This window comes from Monodelphis domestica, chromosome 4, assembly GCF_027887165.1.
Source record: "Monodelphis domestica isolate mMonDom1 chromosome 4, mMonDom1.pri, whole genome shotgun sequence".
In the NCBI taxonomy this organism is placed as follows: domain Eukaryota; kingdom Metazoa; phylum Chordata; class Mammalia; order Didelphimorphia; family Didelphidae; genus Monodelphis; species Monodelphis domestica.
In genome coordinates this window covers 421,881,989-421,901,154 of record NC_077230.1, presented here as the reverse complement: position 1 = coordinate 421,901,154, position 19,166 = coordinate 421,881,989, and the positions used below count along the sequence as shown (strand labels likewise).

Genomic DNA, 19,166 nt, shown 5'->3' with positions numbered 1-19,166 from the left:
AGTTCCCAAGAACAAAGTGCATGTACTAAGTCTGAGGGCTGCACACACACACACACACATCCTCATACTCAGCTGTTTCCCTAATCATGAAACTTTGCTTTCCTTTCTCCTTCTTTCCCCCTCCCTCTGTCTCTGTCTCTCTGTCTCTGTCTCTGTCTCCCTCTCTCTGTCTCTGTCTCTCTCTGTCTCTCTGTCTCTGTCTCTCCCTCTCTCTGTCTCTGTCTCTGTCTCTATCTCTGTCTCTGTCTCTGTCTGTCTCTGTCCCTCTGTCTCTCTCCCTCTCCCTCTCCCTCTCCCTCCCTCTCTCTCTCTCTCTCTCTCTCTCTCTCTCTCTCTCTCTCTCTCTCTCTCTCTCTCTCTCTCTCTGTCTCTGTCTCTCCCTCTGTCTCTCTCTGTCTCTGTCTCTGTCTCTCTCTCTCTTTGTCTCTGTCTCCCTCTGTCTTTTTCTTTCTCTGTCTCTCTATCTCTGTCTGTCTGTCTGTCTCCTCCCCACTTTTCTCTCACTCCCTCCAAAGGCATTTACTCTAATGGCAAAGCAAGAGCAGCAATTCTCCCTAAATTAGGAGCACCTCTATCTATCTATCTATCTATCTATCTATCTATCTATCTATCTATCTATCTATCTATCTATCTATCTATCCATCTATCCATCCATCTATCTATCTATCTATCTATCTATCTATCTATCTATCTATCTATCTATCTATCTATCTATCTATCTATCTATCCATCCATCCATCTATCCATCCATCCATCTATCTATCTATCTATCTATCTATCTATCTATCTATCTATCTATCTATCTATCTTAGTCTGCTGGGGGTGCAATAGAATACTGAAGGCAGCAAGACCTGAATTCAAGTCTAGCCTCAGATACTTACTAGCTGTTTGATCTTTGGCAAATCACCAAACTTCTGTCTGCCTCAGTTTCCTCATTTATAAAATGAGGATCACAAAAATGCCTTCCTCCTAGGGTTGTTGTGAGAATCAAATGAGATAATATTTGAAAAGTGCTTCCCATAATGCCAGACACGTAGTTGGTGCTCAATAAATGCATATTTCCTTCTCTTCTAGAGAAAAGGATGAACATGAATTTAAAGTATAATAATACTACAGGGCAGGGGTTGGGAAGGCCTGTGACCAAGGCTACTCGCAACTCTGATACAAATCTTGATGTCTGCCCATCCCCAGCTCGCAGGAAATTTGCTTTGGGTGGTGGAATTAGTGATGGACAAGCTGGGTTGGCTTCTCCGAGGCCATAATGTCTCCCCTGAGTGGCCTCAGCCAGACTCGCTCCTCCTAGGTATGGTGCTTTTGCGGGACGGGTCAACCCCTCCTGGGCTAGGTCATGTAGATAGATGACTTGGTTGCTGAGCTCCCTCCTCCCAGACTCAGTTGCTTCTGGGCTAGACTGGACAAGCCACTTTGCAGCTGTGTTCCTCTCAGATGGAGTCTTAGAATACTCTCTTTAGTGGGGAGTCGGTATTGTGCTTTTTCAGCTAGGAAAGTGACCCCCAAGGCTCAGGTGAAAGCCTCCCCTCTGATAATCCTCCCTTGACTTTGATAATCAATCCCAACTCCTTCTGGCTTCTTAGGCAGATGAGGGGCTAGGAACAAAAGTAGGAACACACCTAGCGCTCATGGCCTTTGCTGCTCAATTCATGTAGAATCTAGCTATCCAAGCAAACTACTGACTCTTCCTAAGGTTTGGAATGTTTCTTGGATTTTGCTTATTAATTTTTTTTGATCAGCAAAAATCCACCTTCTTTCCTTCTTACCCAGCTCTCAAAAGAAAGAAAACAAACCTTATAGTTTTATAGTATAATAGATAGTTAAGCAAAAAAAAAAAATAATAATTCTGCATTGGCCACATCCAAAAAAATATTCCTTTTTGCACTCAGGACCCTTCATCTCTCTACCAGGAAGGAGAAAGCCTGTTTCATCATGTGACATCTGGGATCATGATTGATTTTTTTTTTAATCCATACCTTCTGTCTTGGAATCAATACTGTGTATTGGCTCCAAGGCAGAAGAGCAGTAAGAGCTAGGCAATGGGGGTTAAGTGACTTGCCCAGGGTCACACAACTGGGAAGTTTTTGAGGCCAGATTTGAACCCAGGACCTCCCATCTCTGGGCCTGGCTCTCAATCTACTGAGCTTCCCAGCTGCCCCCTTGATTATTATACTAATCAGAGTCCCTAATTTTTTAAAGATGTTTGTCCTATACCAAACTGTTGTATAACCTATTCTCCTGGTTCTGTTCACTTCATTCTGCATCAGTCCATATAAACCTTTCCAGTTTTTCTGGCACCATCCATTCCCTTTATTATTTCTTATAGCACAATGGTATTTCCATTACATTTAAATACTTGTTCAGTCATTCCCCAATTAATGGGCAAACCTCACTTTCTAATTCTTTGCCACTAAAAATAAAGAGCTACTATAAATGTTTTTTATAATTCCTTATAGTTGATTTTTTCCTAGGACTCATTCCTCCCTTAATCTTGTTCAGGTCTCACTCTTTGTGACCTCATTTGAAGTTTTCTTGGCAAAGATATAGGAGTGGTTTTCCATTTCCTTCTCCAGCTCATTTGACAAACGAAGAAACTGAGGTTAACAGGGTGATGGGACTTGTCCACAGTCACATAGCTAATAAGTGTCTGAGATCAGACTTGAACTCAGATCTTCCTGACTCCAGGTCTAGCAATCTCTCCACTGTGCCACCTAGCTGCTCCATACTTTTTACTTTTTTATTGAGTTGCTTTTGTTTTTGTTTTTATTTTTTGTCTGTGTTTTTTTCCACAACATGACTAATGGAAATGTATTTTGTGTGACTGCACCTATATAATTTATCTTCTTAAGGGAGAGAGAGGAAAGAGAGAGACAGAATTTGGAAATCAAAAATTTTAAAAGCAATTGTTGAAAATTGTTTTTACTTTTAATTGGAAAGATAAAATATGAAAAAATGTAAGAAGTTTATTCTTTTTAAAAGCCTTATGATTTTCTATTCATGTTTATCTTTTTATGTTTCTCTTTACTCCTATGAGGACATTTCTGTAGTTCTGGTATTTTCATCAGGAATTCTTAGAAGTTCTCTGTTTCCTTAAAAATGCATTTCCCAGGGGGCAGCTGGGTAGCTCAGTGGATTAAGAGCCAGTCCTAGAGATGGGAGGTCCTAGGTTCAAATCTGGCCTCAGACAATTCCTAGCTGTGTGACCCTGGGCAAGTCACTTGACCCCCATTGCCTAGCCCTTACCACTCTTCTGCCTTGGAGCCAATACACAGTATTGACTCCAAGACGGAAGGTAAGAGTTTTAAAAAAAAATAAAAAAAATGCATTTCCCAGCCTCCACCCCCCACAGAATCATTCTCAGTTTTTCTTGGTAGATTATTCTTAGTTGTAAATCTATATTGGTTGTCTTCTGGAAAATTGTATTCCAAGCTCTCTGTTTCTTTTAAGTGGTGGTTACTAAATCCTAACTGTTGCTCCTTGATATTTGAATTCTTTCTTTCTGCAGTATTTTTTTTCTGGATTTTGGCTATTACATTCCTTGGAATTTCATTTTTGGATTTCCTTCAGGAGGTAATCAGTAGAGTCTTTCTAATTCCATTTTACTCTCTGGTTCCAAGAGATCTGGGAAGTTTTTGTTTATTATTTCTTGGAATATGATATCTAAGTCTTTTTTTTTTTGGTTGGGGCTTTCAAGTAATTCAAAGATTCTTACATTATATTGCTTTGATCTGTTTTTCAGGTCAGTTATTTTTGCTGTGAGATACATTGTGTTTTCTCTTTTTTTAGCCTTTTTGCTTTCTTTTAATGTATCTTATTGTCTAATGGAGTTATTAGCTACTATTTGGTCTATTATAATTTTCAGGGAATCAATTTCTTAAGGAATTTGGTTCTCATATCTGCTTATCTAGCCCCAACTTCTCTGCTGACCTCCAGCTTCTCTGACTGCTTATTGGACATCTTGAGCTTAATGTCCTGTAGACTTTTTAAATTCAGCATTTCCAAAACGGAACTTAAGATCTTTGTTTTTAAATGAAACACCCTTACTTTCCTTCTTACAATCAATATTGTGTATTGGTTCAAGGCAGAAGAGTGGTAAGGACTAGGTAATTTGGGTTAAGTGACTTGCCCAGGGTCACATGGCTAGGTAGTATGTAAGTCTAGATTTGAACTCAGAACCTCCTGTTTCTAGGCCTGGCCCTCTATCTTTCCACTGAGTCACCTAGTTGCCCCTGAACTGATTTATCTTTCCACCAAATGTTCTTCCTTCCAAAATTCCCTATTGCTGTCCAAGTGAGTACCATCTTTCAAGTCCTTCAGACTCACAACCCAGGTGTCATCTCAAATTTCCCCCTATTTCTCACCCTCATATCCAATCTGACATTGCCACCACCTCACTCACTTGGATCATTCTTGGATTATTGCAATATCCTGATAAAGGGTCTCCCTGCCTCCCCTCTCCAGTCCATTTTCCATTTAGCTGTCAAAGTGCTTTTCCTGAAGAGCAGCTCTGGCCATAGCGCCTCTCCCTCTTCTCTCACTCAGTGAACTCCAGTGGCTCCCCATCACCTCTAGAATAAAATATAAAATCTTTGTTTAGCATTTAAAGCCCTTCATAACTTGGCCCTCCCTTACCTTTTCAGTCTTCTTACACCACAAACAAAACTAATGTTAAGAAAGAAAGCATCAAATGGGGAGGGGGTTGCATCAAATTTCTCTGATAAGGGTTTGTTTTATATGGGTATGTGTATAAATCTCACAATGTTATATATATTTAATAAAAATTTGTATGTATATATGTATGTACATACATACGTGTGTATATAAAAACAAAGGCTATTTCTTGAAAGATAAGTGGTAAAAGTTATGAAGAAATAGTTCTTAAAAGAACTGAAAACCATTATAAAAGAATGCTTTGATCCACTAATAATAAGAGAAATACAAATCAAAACAACCCAGTAGTTTCACTTGACACTCTAAAATTTTATAGAGATGACAAAAGATGGAAATAGTAGGTGTTGGAAGGGTTATGGAAAGATCGACACACTGGTGCATTGTTGGTGGAGCTGTGAAGCAGAGAAAACCATTTGGAATTTGAAATTATGCAAATAAAGTGAGTAAAATGTCCATACTCTTTGACCCAGAGATTTCATTACTAAGCTTATGCTTCTAAGAGACCACTGACAAGAAGAAAGTTCCCATATATAACAACATTTTTATAGTGGCACTTTTTGTGATAGCAAAGAATTGGAGACAAAGTAGATGCCAGCTTACTAGGAAATGGCTAAATAAATTGTGACATGTGAATGCAATTAGGTCTGAGTGATGTAAGAAATGATGAATTTGGTATATTCAGGGAAGCATGGGAATATTTACACGAATCTTTGCAGAGTGTGTTGGGCAGAGCCAAAAACATAATAGATATAATGACTGCCACAACATACGTAAGTGGAAAGAAAAAAAAAAACAACAGCCAAAAATGAATCATGCAATGTGACAAAAGGTCAAACTTGGACCCAGAGGAAGAGATAGGAGAAGATACCTTCTCCCACTCCTTTATAGGGGGGGTAGGGGTGCTCATTGGAACAGTGTATAGGTCCGATTTTTTTAAAGGTATTGATTAGTTTTTTTTTTTTTTAAACCCTTACCTTCCGTCTTGGAGTCAATACTGTGTATTGGCTCCAAGGCAGAAGAGTGGTAAGGGTAGGCAATGGGGGTCAAATGACTTGCCCAGGGTCACACAACTGGGAAGTGTCTGAGGCCAGATTTGAACCTAGGACCTCCCGTCTCTAGGGCTAGCTCTCAATTCACTGAGCTACCCAGCTGCCCCCGGTATTGATTAGTTTTAAGGAATTTTTTTTCCTTTAAAAAATTCTTAGTTATAAAGGATTGCTCTCTGGAAGGTAGAGGGAAGCCTAGGTGATGTGATAACAAAAGATAGCAGTAAAAATCCATCCTAAAGAACCGGAAGCTGTCCATGGTCCCCTTCCAGAGGTGTGGAGGGGTCTGGTGGTGAGTAGCCCACCTAGGAGCCATATTTTGATGCTCCAGGGCCATCCTCCATAGAAGATGGCTTCCTGGGGTCTCTTTCCCACCACTGGGCAGTGTCCATAACTCCCCCTATCTGATGATGCTTTCGACATCCCTTGGCCCACATTCTATTGCATTGCTTGCCTGTGAAGAGACATTTCTAGTCATGACACTGAGTGTTTCCCTTTTCTAGAGGTCTTCTAGCAAAGACTGGCTGGCCACTGGGTAGCTAGTTCTGAGATCATTGAGAGATTCTTAATTGGTTCTACGTGGGTCTAGATGGCCCTGAAGTGCTTTCTAATCCTTAGATTTCGGGCTTTGTGGTTATTATTGGAATGAGTGAAGGACATCTTGGAGGAAATGCCAACTTGTTTCTTCCTTGGGACAAAAGGAGTCTGCTTCCTCTCATTCTTCCCCAGCCATCAATTCTAATGCTTTATGATATGCCCTGACCCCTTCCCAAGAAGCACCAGACTCTGAACTCGGGGGCCACCATAGATTTTATTGCTGGGAGTGGAAGGGGAAGGGGAGAACTCCCAAAGGGAGCAAGGAGGCCCCACTGGGCAGAGCTCCAGGTGGTGATTGGATCTCCAGATACAGGTGGTGGGCCTTCTATTAGCTGAAACTCCAGGCAGGGTACCAAACTCCCATTGGCTGGAACTCTACATGGTAGTTGGAGCTCCAGAGATAAGGAAGGGAGGGGCAGGCCCCCAGGTGCTGTGTACATGTAGGAGGTCAGTAAGGTGGAGGTCTCTATTTCTGAGCAGGGATCATGTCATCGATGGACTGGCCCTTCTCCAGCTTCTTCTCCATCTCCACCATGAGCTTCACACCATCCACTACCAGTTGCACCTGCTCCACCTCTGAGGAGCCCAGTCGGTCTGCGTTGGACACATCGAACACTGAGCCCACAGCTGCTGTGTCTACACCACCTATAGGAAAGGTAGAAGGGAAAAGATGAGGGAATGGTTCAGAGCAAGACCCAGATGCATTTGGAGTGAAAGGTCAAGGACCAGGGGCATGGATAAATGCCCAACACTCATGGATGGCAGTTCATCTCTCTAGATACCAGATAACACAGTATCATCATCATCATCCTCATGTAGCATTTATTTAGCACCTACTATGTTCCAGGCACTGTCCAAAGCACTTTACAAATATTAAGCCATTTGATCCTTACAACATCCCTGGGAAGGAAGTGCTATCACGATCCCTATTTTAGAGTTAAGGAAACTGAGGCAAAGAAATTAAGTGACTTCCCCAATACATCACACAGCTAGTAAATCCGAATCTAGATTTGAATTCGGGTCTTTCTGACTATATTCCCAACCCCTTTATTCACTGCATCATCTAGTGACCCTAACATATAATAGTCACATATAATATTCATGGTGGTACCCAATGCCCATGGAAATATCCAACACCCATGGAGAGAGACAGCATTATAGAGTTGTACAGGGCACTCAATATCCAAGGAGATAGCCATCATCCATAGGGCTATACAACACACGTGAAGATGCCCAATGCCCATGGAGATAGCCAACACCCATGGAGAGAGACAGCATTATAGAGTTGTACAGGACACTCAATATCCAAGGAGATAGCCATCATCCATAGGGCTATACAACACACGTGAAGATGTCCAAAGCCCATGGAGATAGCCAACGCCCACGGAGAGAGACAGCATTATAGAGTTGTACAGGGCACTCAATATCCAAGGAGATAGCCATCATCCATAGGGCTATACAACACACGTGAAGATGCCCAATGCCCATGGAAATATCCAACACCCATGGAGAGAGACAGCATTATAGAGTTGTACAGGACACTCAATATCCAAGGAGATAGCCATCATCCATAGGGCTATACAACACACGTGAAGATGCCCAATGACCATGGAGATAGCCAACACCCACGGAGAGAGACAGCATTATAGAGTTGTACAGGACACTCAATATCCAAGGAGATAGCCATCATCCATAGGGCTATACAACACACGTGAAGATGCCCAATGACCATGGAGAAAGCCAACGCCCACGGAGAGAGATAGCGTTATAGAGTTGTATAAGACACTCAATATCCAAGGAGATAGCCATCATCCATAGGGCTATACAACACACGTGAAGATGCCCAGTGACCATGGAGATAGCCAACACCCATGGAGAGAGATAGCGTTATAGAGTTGTACAAGACACTCAATATCTATGGACATAACCAATATCCATAGGGCTATACAATGCATGTGAAGTGGTCCAGTGCCCATGGAGATAACCCATTTTATTGGGATGGCCAAACTCCATAGGTTCCCAGTGGTGATACCCATGGAGATACCAAAAGCTCATAGAGGTGCCAGAAAGATACTCAATAATGGCCAGGATGATGCCTACTACCAGAGATGGACCATGTCTTGTGGAGGAGCCAGTACCCACCTGTACCCCGCTTCTGCAGACGCAGGCGAGTGAGGATCTCTTCAAACTTGGGGTGCTTGCTGAGGTTTGCCAGCTTGACGTGCACACCACCACGCAGGCCAGTACCAAGGTTGGAGGGGCAGGTGAGGACATAACCAAGGTGTTCATTCCACATGAAAGGGTGGCCAGCCTTCTTGAAGATCTCTTCAATCTGAGGAGGGAAGAGGAGATGGGATATAGCCATCATAAGAGTGGGGGGCCTGGGGTTTCCTTAATATAGGGAACAGACAAAGTCTGAATCCGAGGCTAGATTTGAACTCAGCTCTTCCTGGCTCTAAGATCAAAGCTTTCTATCCCCATCCTGGCTGTCTCCTGGGAATCATAAAACCTCCTGTTTTTTTAACTCCTTGAAGTTTATACAGCCCTGTCCCCAAAATGTCCCTATGAGGTGGGTAATGCAGGGATAGTCATTCTTATTTTACAAAGGGATAAGTGGACATCATGAAAGACAGTGGGGTCTTTGGGATTCAGAAAGCCTGGAATTCAAATCCTGCCTCTGCCACATTTTAGTTCTGTGACTGAGCAAAGCTCTCCTTTCCTCAGAGCCTCAGGAAACACTGAAAGAAAAAAATTCAGATAAGTGCCCATCTGCCCAGAGAGAAGGGGCTCCATGACTCTACCCTATCATTACTTCCCCCAAAGGGACTCTGATTAAAGAAGTCAGGCTAGGGAAGAGAAGTTCAAAGTCAGGGTTCTAGGGCTAGTATCACAAGAGGTCTAGTCAGGGAGAAACTTCTCTGGATCTCAGTTTCCTCATTTGTAAAATGGAGTTGGACAAGAGGGCTTCTCATGTCCCTCTGAGCCCTCAATCGATGACCCAGTGCCTGGTATCTGTGAGGCTTGGAATGCATTTCTCTGGACCTCAGTTCCTCAATCTGTAAAATGGGAGGGTTGGACTAGAGGATCTCTAAGGTCCCTTTCAGTGCTGCATCTCTGAGTCCTGAGGTGGGGCACCCAAAATGAGACACAAATTATATAACGGTGGTCTTTAAAGGCTTAGCAACCTCCTAACATTTGTCCACTTCCGTGCTGATGACCAAAGGAGTTGATGGGAGCAATGACAAGCTCAGAGGATGCCAGAAGGCTTGCTGTCCCCCCCTTGAGGCACCCACCTGGTGAGGCTTTCCCAGCCTTCCCAAGCGGTGCCCTCACTGTATTCTTTGGTCTTTGCCTCCCTCTTCTGAAACCCCCCACCAGCTGGCATCCTTGGCTCCTCCCCAGGGGCTGGCATTGGGCTCTCCTCCCCACCCTGCCACATCATGGTTGATTTGAGGGCATTCTTGGGTCGCTGATGCTCTTGGTGGCTAGTATCCACCCCCCTCCATTGCCTTATACTGATTTTCTGACTATATTTATAAGGCAACAAATATTTCTTAAGCACTCACTCTGTGCCCGAGACTGTGTTACATGCTGTAGATACAAAGAGAGGCAAAATTAGCTCCTGCCCTCAAGAAGCGGACGGTCTCAGGGGGAGGAGACATTATCTGTCTATGTACATACACATACAGAGACGTTATATACACAGACGGTTTTTGTTGATGTTCAGTTGCCTCTTTGTGGTCCCATTTGGGGTTTTCTTGGCAGAGAGACTGGAAGGGTTTGCCATTTCCTTCTTCAGTTCATTTGACATATGGGGAAACTGAGGTAAAGAGGATGGAAATGACTTGCCTAGGGCCACCCAGCTAGTGAATGTCTGAGATCAGATTTGAACTCGGGAAGATTCATCTTCCTGTTGAGTCCAAACCCATTGCACTATCCACTGCGCCGCCTATCAGAACTTGAAGGGACCATAGAACACAGAATGTCAGAACCAGGAGGGCCAATCTTTGGATCACAGATGTAGTCCTGGAAGGGACCTTAGGGACCAGCTGGCCCAAACGTCTCATACTACAGACGAAGACTCGGAGAAACTGAGAGAGGACTCAGGACTTGGCCCTTGTTACTAAGGTAACAGGACCTGGTCTGGGCTGGTACCAAGATCTGAGCCCAGGTTTCCGGACTCCTAGCCTTGGGCTGCCACAAGGAGGGGGACGTGGGGGGCCAAGGGGCAGGGGTCACAGCCCACCTTCTGCAGCCCCACACAGAAGCGACGGAAGACCTCCTTCATGTTGCCCCCCTTCTCCATGGAGATGACCCTCAGATGGTCCTCCTCATTCACCCACACCAAGAAGCTCTTGTTGTCATTGTGCCTGAGGGGGGAAAGAAAGCAGATCAGAGGATTCTGGGGCTCCCCAAATTCCCTAGCCCCAACTCCTCCCTGTACATGCCCCCCAGCATGGGGAGGGACAAAAGGGGATCTCTACACTCTGGAGAGAATCCCAGAATGCTCAGGCCAGCCAATGGCAGAATCCCAGAATCTTAGAACTTTCACGTCGCCTTTCCCTCTCTTCCCCTGAGTCCTGAAGGGCCTTAAGTGTCTAAATTCCCAGAACGAAGGAACCCCAACATTCTAGGAGGACATGATTTTCAAGTCCCAGGATCTTGGAATCACTAGGATCCAGGATTTGATTTGTGGCTCAGTCAAGTTTCAGTTGTGCCCAACTCTATGACCTCATCTGGGATTTTCTCAGTAAAGATATTGGACTGATTTGTCATGTCCTTCTCCAACTCATTTGACAGATGAGAAAACTGAGGCCAACAGAGTGAAGTGACTTGCCCAGGGTCACCCAGCTAGTAAGTGTCTGAGGTCAGATTTGAACTCAGGAAGATGAGTCTTTGAGCCCCTTAGCTCTACTCAATGCAATAATCCCCACATTTTAGAATTTTATATTTGTAGACTGAGCTGGAAGAAACCTTGGAAGTCATCTTGTCCAGCCCATCATTTGGGGAACAAAGAAGCCTAGTCCAAGAGTGGGAAGGGCCATAGTTAACCAGTGGCAGAGCCAGAATCTGAGGCCAAGGAGTTTGATTCTAAATCAAAAGCCCTTTCCTGTGCCGCCATGTTGGAATTCGAATTTTCTGAAATTTAAAATCTTGGGATTTCCGAATGTGAAAATCCTAGGAATGACAGACTCTTAGCCCTTACAGAGGGTGGCTAGCCCCACTGCCCACTCTCACCGAAGCCTGGGGTGGGGGCTCCGAGGGTGCCCCGCAAGTGCTGGGGTGTGTATGTTTAAGGAGATGGGCTCCTAATTGACTGGGAGAATTCTGGGCCATGATGCTTTGTGAGGGGACGAGGGATGTACTTGAATTTGCCGGAACTATCCTTGGAGAGGGGGCCTGAAGAGAGCCGCATCTCTGCACTTCGAGAGCCCCTCATAGGTGGAGGTGAGGAAGGAGGCCCAGGAAGGGTGCAAGGGATCGTGTCCAGAGCCCGGGGTCCACTCTGGTCAAGCTCTGTGGAGGGCGACTCGTGGCAGAAGCGGAGGGGCTAGGTTTGGGCCCAGGGGATGCTCACCAGATGCCACGGGCGTCAGGCCAGTCCCGGGCCATGCCAGAGGCCAGCAGCAGGGGGGAGACGGGCTTGTCAAAGAGGAAATGGTCATCGATCAGCTGCTGCTGCTCCTGCTCGGTCATGCTCTTCAGGGGGTAGTATTTGCCCTTGAACTCCCCGGTCAGGCTGTTGAGGGCTGAGGGTCCGAGGAGGGGGAGGAAAAGACAGCAGAGTCAGCACCTCGGCCTCCTGGGAAGGGGCAACGTGTGCTGGAGGTGGGTCAAAGGCGAGGAAAGGGGTGGGAAGGGATGGAGACGGGTTGCTTCGGCAGGGACAGACAGACCAGGCATTCCCTGGGCTGGGGATGGGGAGAGGGAAGTCTGTGGGGGCAAAGGGGGCCTCACCATTGACAGACAGGGCTTCCACAGCCCTACGCTCGCCCCGGGAGCAGTGTGGGGGCAGGGTGTAACCCTTGATGCTTCGGCCTGTTCTGACGCGGCTGCTCAGGACGTAGTTGGGGTCCAGGTCATCTCCACCCTGGGGGACAGCATGGCGAGGGAGGCTGGCTCAGGGAGGGGCTGGTACCTCCCCCCACTGTGCCCCCCAAAAGGTACCTCTGGGCAGAGGACCTCCATACGTGTCCTAGCTCCCCTCTGTGCATCCTGGGCCCTAGGGGAGACCCCCACATCTGACTGCTCCTTCCTCACGCTTTCATAGCCCCTCATCCCTCCCCGTCTGTGGCCACGTCCCGCCATCTTGCCCTCATTTCCCTCCCTCTCCCTTCCTCGGGGCTCCTCCACTTTCCCCACTGCCTTCGGCCCCCGTTCCCTCCCCGCCTGCTCTTTCCTTCTCTTCCCCCCACAGGGGTTCCACCTTGAGGTTCTCGTGGTTGAGGTCGGTCTTGTGCTTGTCGGTGGGCTTGTAGCCCCCGTGCCGATCCTGGATGATGGGGTCAAACAGATCCTTGAAGACGTCGTAGGACTCTTCATCGCCGGCCACGCAGCCCACGGTCATGATGAAGGGGTGGCCTGTGCGAGGGATGGAAGGAGAGTCAGAGGCAGAGAACCCAGAACCGGAGACCCAGAACACAGGATGCCCCCGAGAGAAGCATCCGGGGAAGACGGAGCGTCAGCGCGGAGCCATCTTTAGACAGAGGACGCCAGCAACGGAGGGAACCTTCGAGGAGCCGGTCGTCCGCGCTGGGGGGCCCTTAGAATGGGCAAGAAGAACCTTAGAACAGGGAATGGCGGTGCTGGTAGAGACCTAAAGACCTCGAATGTTCCCGGGGAAAGGCTTCAGAGCAGTGTCAGAGCTGAAAGAGACCAGCAAGCACCTGGCTCAGGGTCTCTCACACACTTGGTTGCCCAACGCCTGATTTCCTGATACCATATTTAACATTTTCGGGGGGAGGACAGAAAGGGATTTGGGATTCTCCACAGCATTCTGGGATTCCCCCAAGCAGAGCTTCAGAATGTGAGCAGACGTTGGGCATCGTTGTCTTTTGTCCTTTGTCTTTGAAGAGCACCAATGGCGCCTCTGGTGGGGGATGCCTTGACTCCTGGGTTGACTTGGATTTCAGTGCAGCAAAGGTGCCCAAAGTCACCAGCCTCGCTGTCTCTTCCAGGGCCATCCAAGCCCAATGACAGGACAACAGTCAAGAAGCCTGGGGATGGCCCGGGAGGCAGGGGAGGACGCTGGCGTCCTCCCCGTCCCGCCATGCCCAGGCACTCCAAGGTGCCCGCTTTTGCTGCCTTCCCCACCTTTGGAACAAATTGTTTTCATCCGGTGGAGGCGCTGAGGGCAGGGGCAGAGCTGGACAGAGTCACAGCCAGTCTCAAGCCAAGTCATGGAACATTAAGGCTGCCGGAGGCTCTTGAGAGTGTTTATGTGAGTGCAGAGCGGTTGCCAACTGAGGACGATGCCAACAGCCAGAGAGGGGAAGGGACTTGCCCAACGTCAGACGGCCGGTCAATCCCAGGGTCCTCCCTCATGGGGCTGTTTGTCTTGTGGGCTGGAGGGGAGGCTGTCCAGGTATCCCACCGGGGTCTAGATCTGAGGGATTCTGGGATTATCTATGTTTGACCAACTCTTATCTATAAGGAGTCTTCCATCGGCTCTGCCAGTAGAAGTCCCGGACATCTTTGGGATATTAGTAGGAGCTCATATATACAGGATACTTGGGAGTGTCTATTGGGGGGAAGTAGATAAACTCTTACTTTCTGTCCCTGTAACAACTTTAAGACAGAAGGGCAAGGGCTAAGCAATTGGAATTAAATGACTTGCCCAAGGTCACACAGCTAGAAGTATCTGAGGCCAAATCTGAGGTCTTCCTGGCTCCAAACCTGGCACTCTACCCATTGAGCCACCCAGCTGCCCCTCTATGAAGATTATAAAATGATAACCTTAGATCTGGAAGCAATCTCAGAGGTTGTCTAGTTCAACAGCTCCACTTTACAGATGGGGAAACCGAGGCCCAGGGAAGTAAGGTGTTTTGCCCCAAATCACCCAAGTAGTAAACCTCAGAAACGTAATTCAAACCCAGGTCCTTGGACTCCAGAGACTCCCTTTTCCACCATTCCATCCTTGGAGGGAAGGGATGTCCGAGGGGTCCTTAGTGAGTCTCTGGGGGTGAGGTTGTCCACTAGAATCCTTAGCTATCCCTGTGAGTCCCTAGGAGGATCCCAGAGTGGGCTCCATCTATGAGTCTGCCAGGGGGTCCATGGGCGTTGGAATATCCGTGTGGCTTCCAGAGGATTCCGTTTCCCTGGGATGTCGATGAGGGTCCTGGATCCAGACGTCTTTGTGGGTTCTGAGAGTGTTTAAGAGTGTCGATGGCTATCTTGGGGTATCCCAAATGTATCTATTTGCGTCTCGGGGATGTCTCTGAACCCAGAGTTCTCTGTGGCACCAGGAACACTGGGGAGGTGGTGGAGAGGAGGGCTGGGGTGTCTAGAAGAGGCCCTAAATGTATGGAGGGGGTCTTGGGGGGGGTCTTGGGGTGTCCATTGGGGGGGAATCCCAGAGGCATCAGTGGAAGTCTATTCTGGATCCTAAGGCTCTCTAAAGGTCTCGGGGGTTGGGCTTGACCCCTGGAGTCCTGAGGGTGCTTCTAGGGAGCTCCAAGGTGTCCAAGGAAGCTGCTAGGTTTCCAAGAGTGTTTCTGGGTGTCCTGGAAGTATCTACAGGGACTTCAGGGCTGTTTATGGAGGTCTCTGGGTGTCCACTGGGGTCATAGGGTTTTCTGTAGGAGTATCGGGGTATCTGTGATTGGTTTAGTGACGTCAGAACCCAAAGGGGCCAGGAAGGCCATTGGGTTGAGCCCTCTCACTGTAAAGCTAAAGAATCTGGGGCCAAAGACGTTAAGAAACACATACTGGGTGGCTCAGTGGAGAGAGAGCCAGAGCTAGAGACAGAAGGTCCTGGGTTCAAAGGTGGCCTCAGACACTTCCTTCCCGTGTGAACCTGGACAAGTCACTGAATCCCAAATGCCAGCCCTCACTGCTCTTGTGTCTTGGAACTGATTCAGACAGAAGGTAGGGGTTTAAAAAAATAAAAGTAAATAAAAAGAAGAGATAGGCACAGGGTCCCACAGAAACTCTCTGAGGCAGGAATTGAACCCGGGTCTTCCTGATTCCAAATTTAAAAAGAAGGGAGGGATTGTAGATCAGACCTAGAGAAGGAAAGGAGCTCAGAAGGGCACCTAGTCCCACTCCTTCCTTCCACAGGTGAGGTGAGGCCACACAGAGAGTAAGGCACCCACATCCTCCAACTCCAACTCTGGCTCGCTTTCCAGTGGCTCATGAAGGCATCAAGAGTGGCTATGGGGCGCTGGGGATGTCTGTGGGGTTTCTGGGAGTGCTTGTTGCATCTCTAGGAACTGTAGGGTGGTTCACGGGGATCTTGGGGTGTCTGCAGGGGCCTCAGGCTATTTGTGGTTGGTTGTGTGTGTGTGTCGGGGATCCTGGTGATGTCTGTGGTAATTTGGAGATTGGACAGGGGTGCTGCGTAGTGTCTGTAGTCATTTTTGGGGTCCCAGGGTCATCCGCTGAGACCTCAGAGGTGTCTCTGAGTCAAGACCGGAGTTAGATCCCAGCTGTGTCTGTGGGGTCTTGGGAAGAGGTCTAGAGTGGTTCTAGAAGTTGGGGGGACACCGCGTGGTATTTATGGCTCTTCTGGGGGTCCAGGACAGTGTCCTGGGGGTCTTGGGGTATGAATTGGGCTCTAGGCATGTATGTGGGGATGTCTGGGAGTGTAGGGGGAGGCTGCTGGGTGTTTCCAGCCATCTCGGGGGTCCTCGGGGTATCTAGGCTGGCAGGAGTTATGGGGTTCTCCCGTCGGTGCTGGGACTCTCACCTGGGTTGTCCACGCCGGTCTGGATAACATCGTCCAGAGTGAAGCCGGAGGGCGTCTCCTTGTCCCGGAGCTTCTTGTACAGGTCAGGAGTCAACACCTTGGCCATGTGGTTGTTGTGCTTGCTCAGGTCCGGGTACTCCTCCTCCGGCTTGAAGTTCAGCTTGTACTTGTTGTGGGTGTTTCCAAAAGGCATGGTGACGGCAGGGCAGGGCCTGTGGGGTGAGATCGGGGGTCACTGGGGTCCTCCATGGAGGCTCCAGAGATCAGGGAAGGGCAGGGATGCTGCCACAAAGCTACCTTCTTGTCTTTTTAATCAATAGAATTTCTTTCCAAGGTCTCCGGCCCTCCAGCCCCCCTGCAGACAGACGCGTCTCTATAAATTATGTCCCCATTTTTCATTTCATTCTCTGGAGATGACATTCACACTTTATTCTTCAAGTATTAAATCTGTAGCTGTGTTTAATGTCACAAAACTCTCTTAGACCCCCAAAGAACCGTCGCCTCAGCAGAACTTTAGAACTTTGGACTCCAAATAATTTTGCCTTGGTAGAACCTTAGAACCTTGGACACCAAAGAATCGTAGATGAGGCAGAACCTTGGAATCTTGGATACCAAAAACTCAGATCCCCCAAAATCTCAGACTCGAAAGAATCTTAAGACTTTGGACTCCAAATAACTTTAAACTTGGTAGTATCTTAGAGCTTGGACCCCCCCAAAAATCTTAGACCCCAAAGAATTTCAGACTTGGAAAGAAGAACCTTAGAACTTTGGACTCCAGAGAATTTTAACCATTGTAGTACCTTAGACCCCTAAAGAACCCAAAGAATCTTGGATGAGATAGAACCTTGGACCCCCCAAAATTTCAGACTTGGAAAGAAGAACCTTAGAACTTTGGACTCCAGAGAACTTTAATCATTGTGGTACCTTAGACCCCTAAAGGACCCAAAGAATCTTGGATGAGATAGAACCTTGGACCCCCAAAATTTCAGACTTAGAAAGAAGAACCTTAGAACTTTGGACTCCAGAGAATTTTAACTGTGGTAGTACCTTAGAATCTTGGACCCCAGAGAATCTTGAATGAGGTGGAAACTTGGTACCTTAGACTCCAAAGAATCTTGGTCTCAGCAGAACCTTAGAACCTTGGACTCCCCAAAATTACTGACTTGGCAAGAAGAACCTTATTGCTTTAGACTCTAGAGAATTTTAATCTTGGTAGAACCTAAAAATATTAGACCCCAAGAATCTTAGGTGAGGTAGAACTATAGAACCTTGGATCCAATGGGATCTTGAACTCAGAAGGACCTTAGAACCCTAGATTCAATAAAATATTAGTTTCAATTGACTCTTATACTCTTAGACCTTTGACTCTTAGAATGGAAAGATCCCAGACGATAGAATGTATGAAGTGGATGGATTTTGACCACTCTGCCTCACTCAATGTACAGATGGGGATACTGAGTCCAGAGAAGGGTGGAGTGCCTCAGCACTCTGTTAGTGAAGCAGCTAAAACTTGAACCCAGAGCTCCTGACTCAGCTGAGGGAAGTAAGGTGCTAGGAGCAGGAGCAGGAGCAGAGGAATGGGAAGGAGCCAGAAGACTTTGAGGGGTTGAGTGGAATTGTGGAAAGACTTAGAAGAGGGGCAAACATTTAGATGGGGGTCCATCTGGGGACCAGATCTCAGTTTTCCTATCTGTAAAATGGCAGGGTTGGACTAACTTCTTTCTGAGATTCCTTCCAGCTCTAAGGGCTGCTGTGATCCTAAATTAGGGCAGAATGGACGGAGGAGGAAGACGAGGGCCAGAGCAGACAGGGGATTACGGGAGTTGGGGGGGCAGCTGGAGTTGCCATCCCCGGGGGGATATTTTTAGCCTATGGACTCCACCCCCCACAGCTGTGGCCATTCTCCCCCCCCCACATTCCGGGGGCTCTGTTTGCGCCGAATCAGCTGCTCTGGAGCCAGGAGGGGAGGAAGGAGGACAAGAGCAGAGGACACCAGGCCAGCCCTGACTGGCAGACAAAAGCAGCCAACAGCAGGTCCCCAAGATGGGACACAGGGAGGGCGCCCCCCCCCCGGCTCACCCGGGGGAGGAGACAGCCCGACACACACAGACATTGGCCCAGGGAGACACACGCCCCAGCAGCGTGTCTCAGCCACACTGACCCCCGCCAGAGACCCCCAGAAAGCCATTCTGCACAGGCGGATGGAGGGGGCACACAGGGAGACAAGGGGAGTCCTGGAATGACAGGGTTAGAGCTGGAAGGGACCATCCCGGCTAGTTTGTCAAGGAGGGGAAACTGAGGCTCAGATTCGTGGCTATAGGAGCAGACACACACAGAGTCACACAGACACCGAGGCACAGGGAGACGGTCATGCACACCCAGGAGGAGCCAGGAGCACCCCGGCAGTCACAGTCACCCCCAGGCCTCAAAGCCTCACACACAAGACGGACAGACTGAGCAGACAGACCTACAAGGAGATCGAGGGTCACCTGGCCGCCCCATGCAGGAGAAAGGGGGAGACACCTTCCGCCCCTTCCCTACCGCCCCCCTCAGCACCCATGGGACCATACCTAGGCTGGGCTGGGCTGGGCTGGGCTGGACTCGCTCTGTGTCCCCTACAACTGGTGGGTGACCCAGGGGTCTGGCAGGGCAGCCCCGGCCTTATATAGGGGAGCTGGAGGGGCCAGGCCAGCCCCCTGGAGGGGGGAGGGAGGCTGAGCTGCCCACTGGGCACCGTGCCCGGGCAAGAGAGCACGACTGGCCCTAGGCTCCAGGAGCGCCTCGCAGCCTGGGCCCCGCAAGATACCTTGTATGGGTGGCTGAGGGGAGCCCAGCTCGCCCCCCCCCAACAACAAGTGCTGAGTTGCACTGGATAGAACAGCTGGCTCGGGGCTGGGAACACGGGGGAGAAGGGAGGACACGTTCCTGGTCCC

General features: G+C 48.2%; 1 protein-coding gene across 1 annotated transcript; it reads right to left on the bottom strand.

Moving 5' to 3' along the window:
• Positions 1-6,521: 6,521 nt before the first annotated feature.
• CKM (creatine kinase, M-type) lies at positions 6,522-18,960 on the bottom strand. The gene is made up of 8 exons (XM_001364192.3): positions 18,804-18,960; positions 16,234-16,445; positions 12,754-12,908; positions 12,285-12,417; positions 11,905-12,076; positions 10,573-10,696; positions 8,469-8,658; positions 6,522-6,971 (listed from the first exon to the last, which is right to left on the bottom strand). Exons 2-8 carry the CDS (start codon positions 16,424-16,426, stop codon positions 6,793-6,795), a joined length of 1,146 nt encoding a protein of 381 aa, XP_001364229.1. The 5' UTR covers positions 16,427-16,445; positions 18,804-18,960; the 3' UTR covers positions 6,522-6,792.
• Positions 18,961-19,166: the final 206 nt, after the last annotated feature.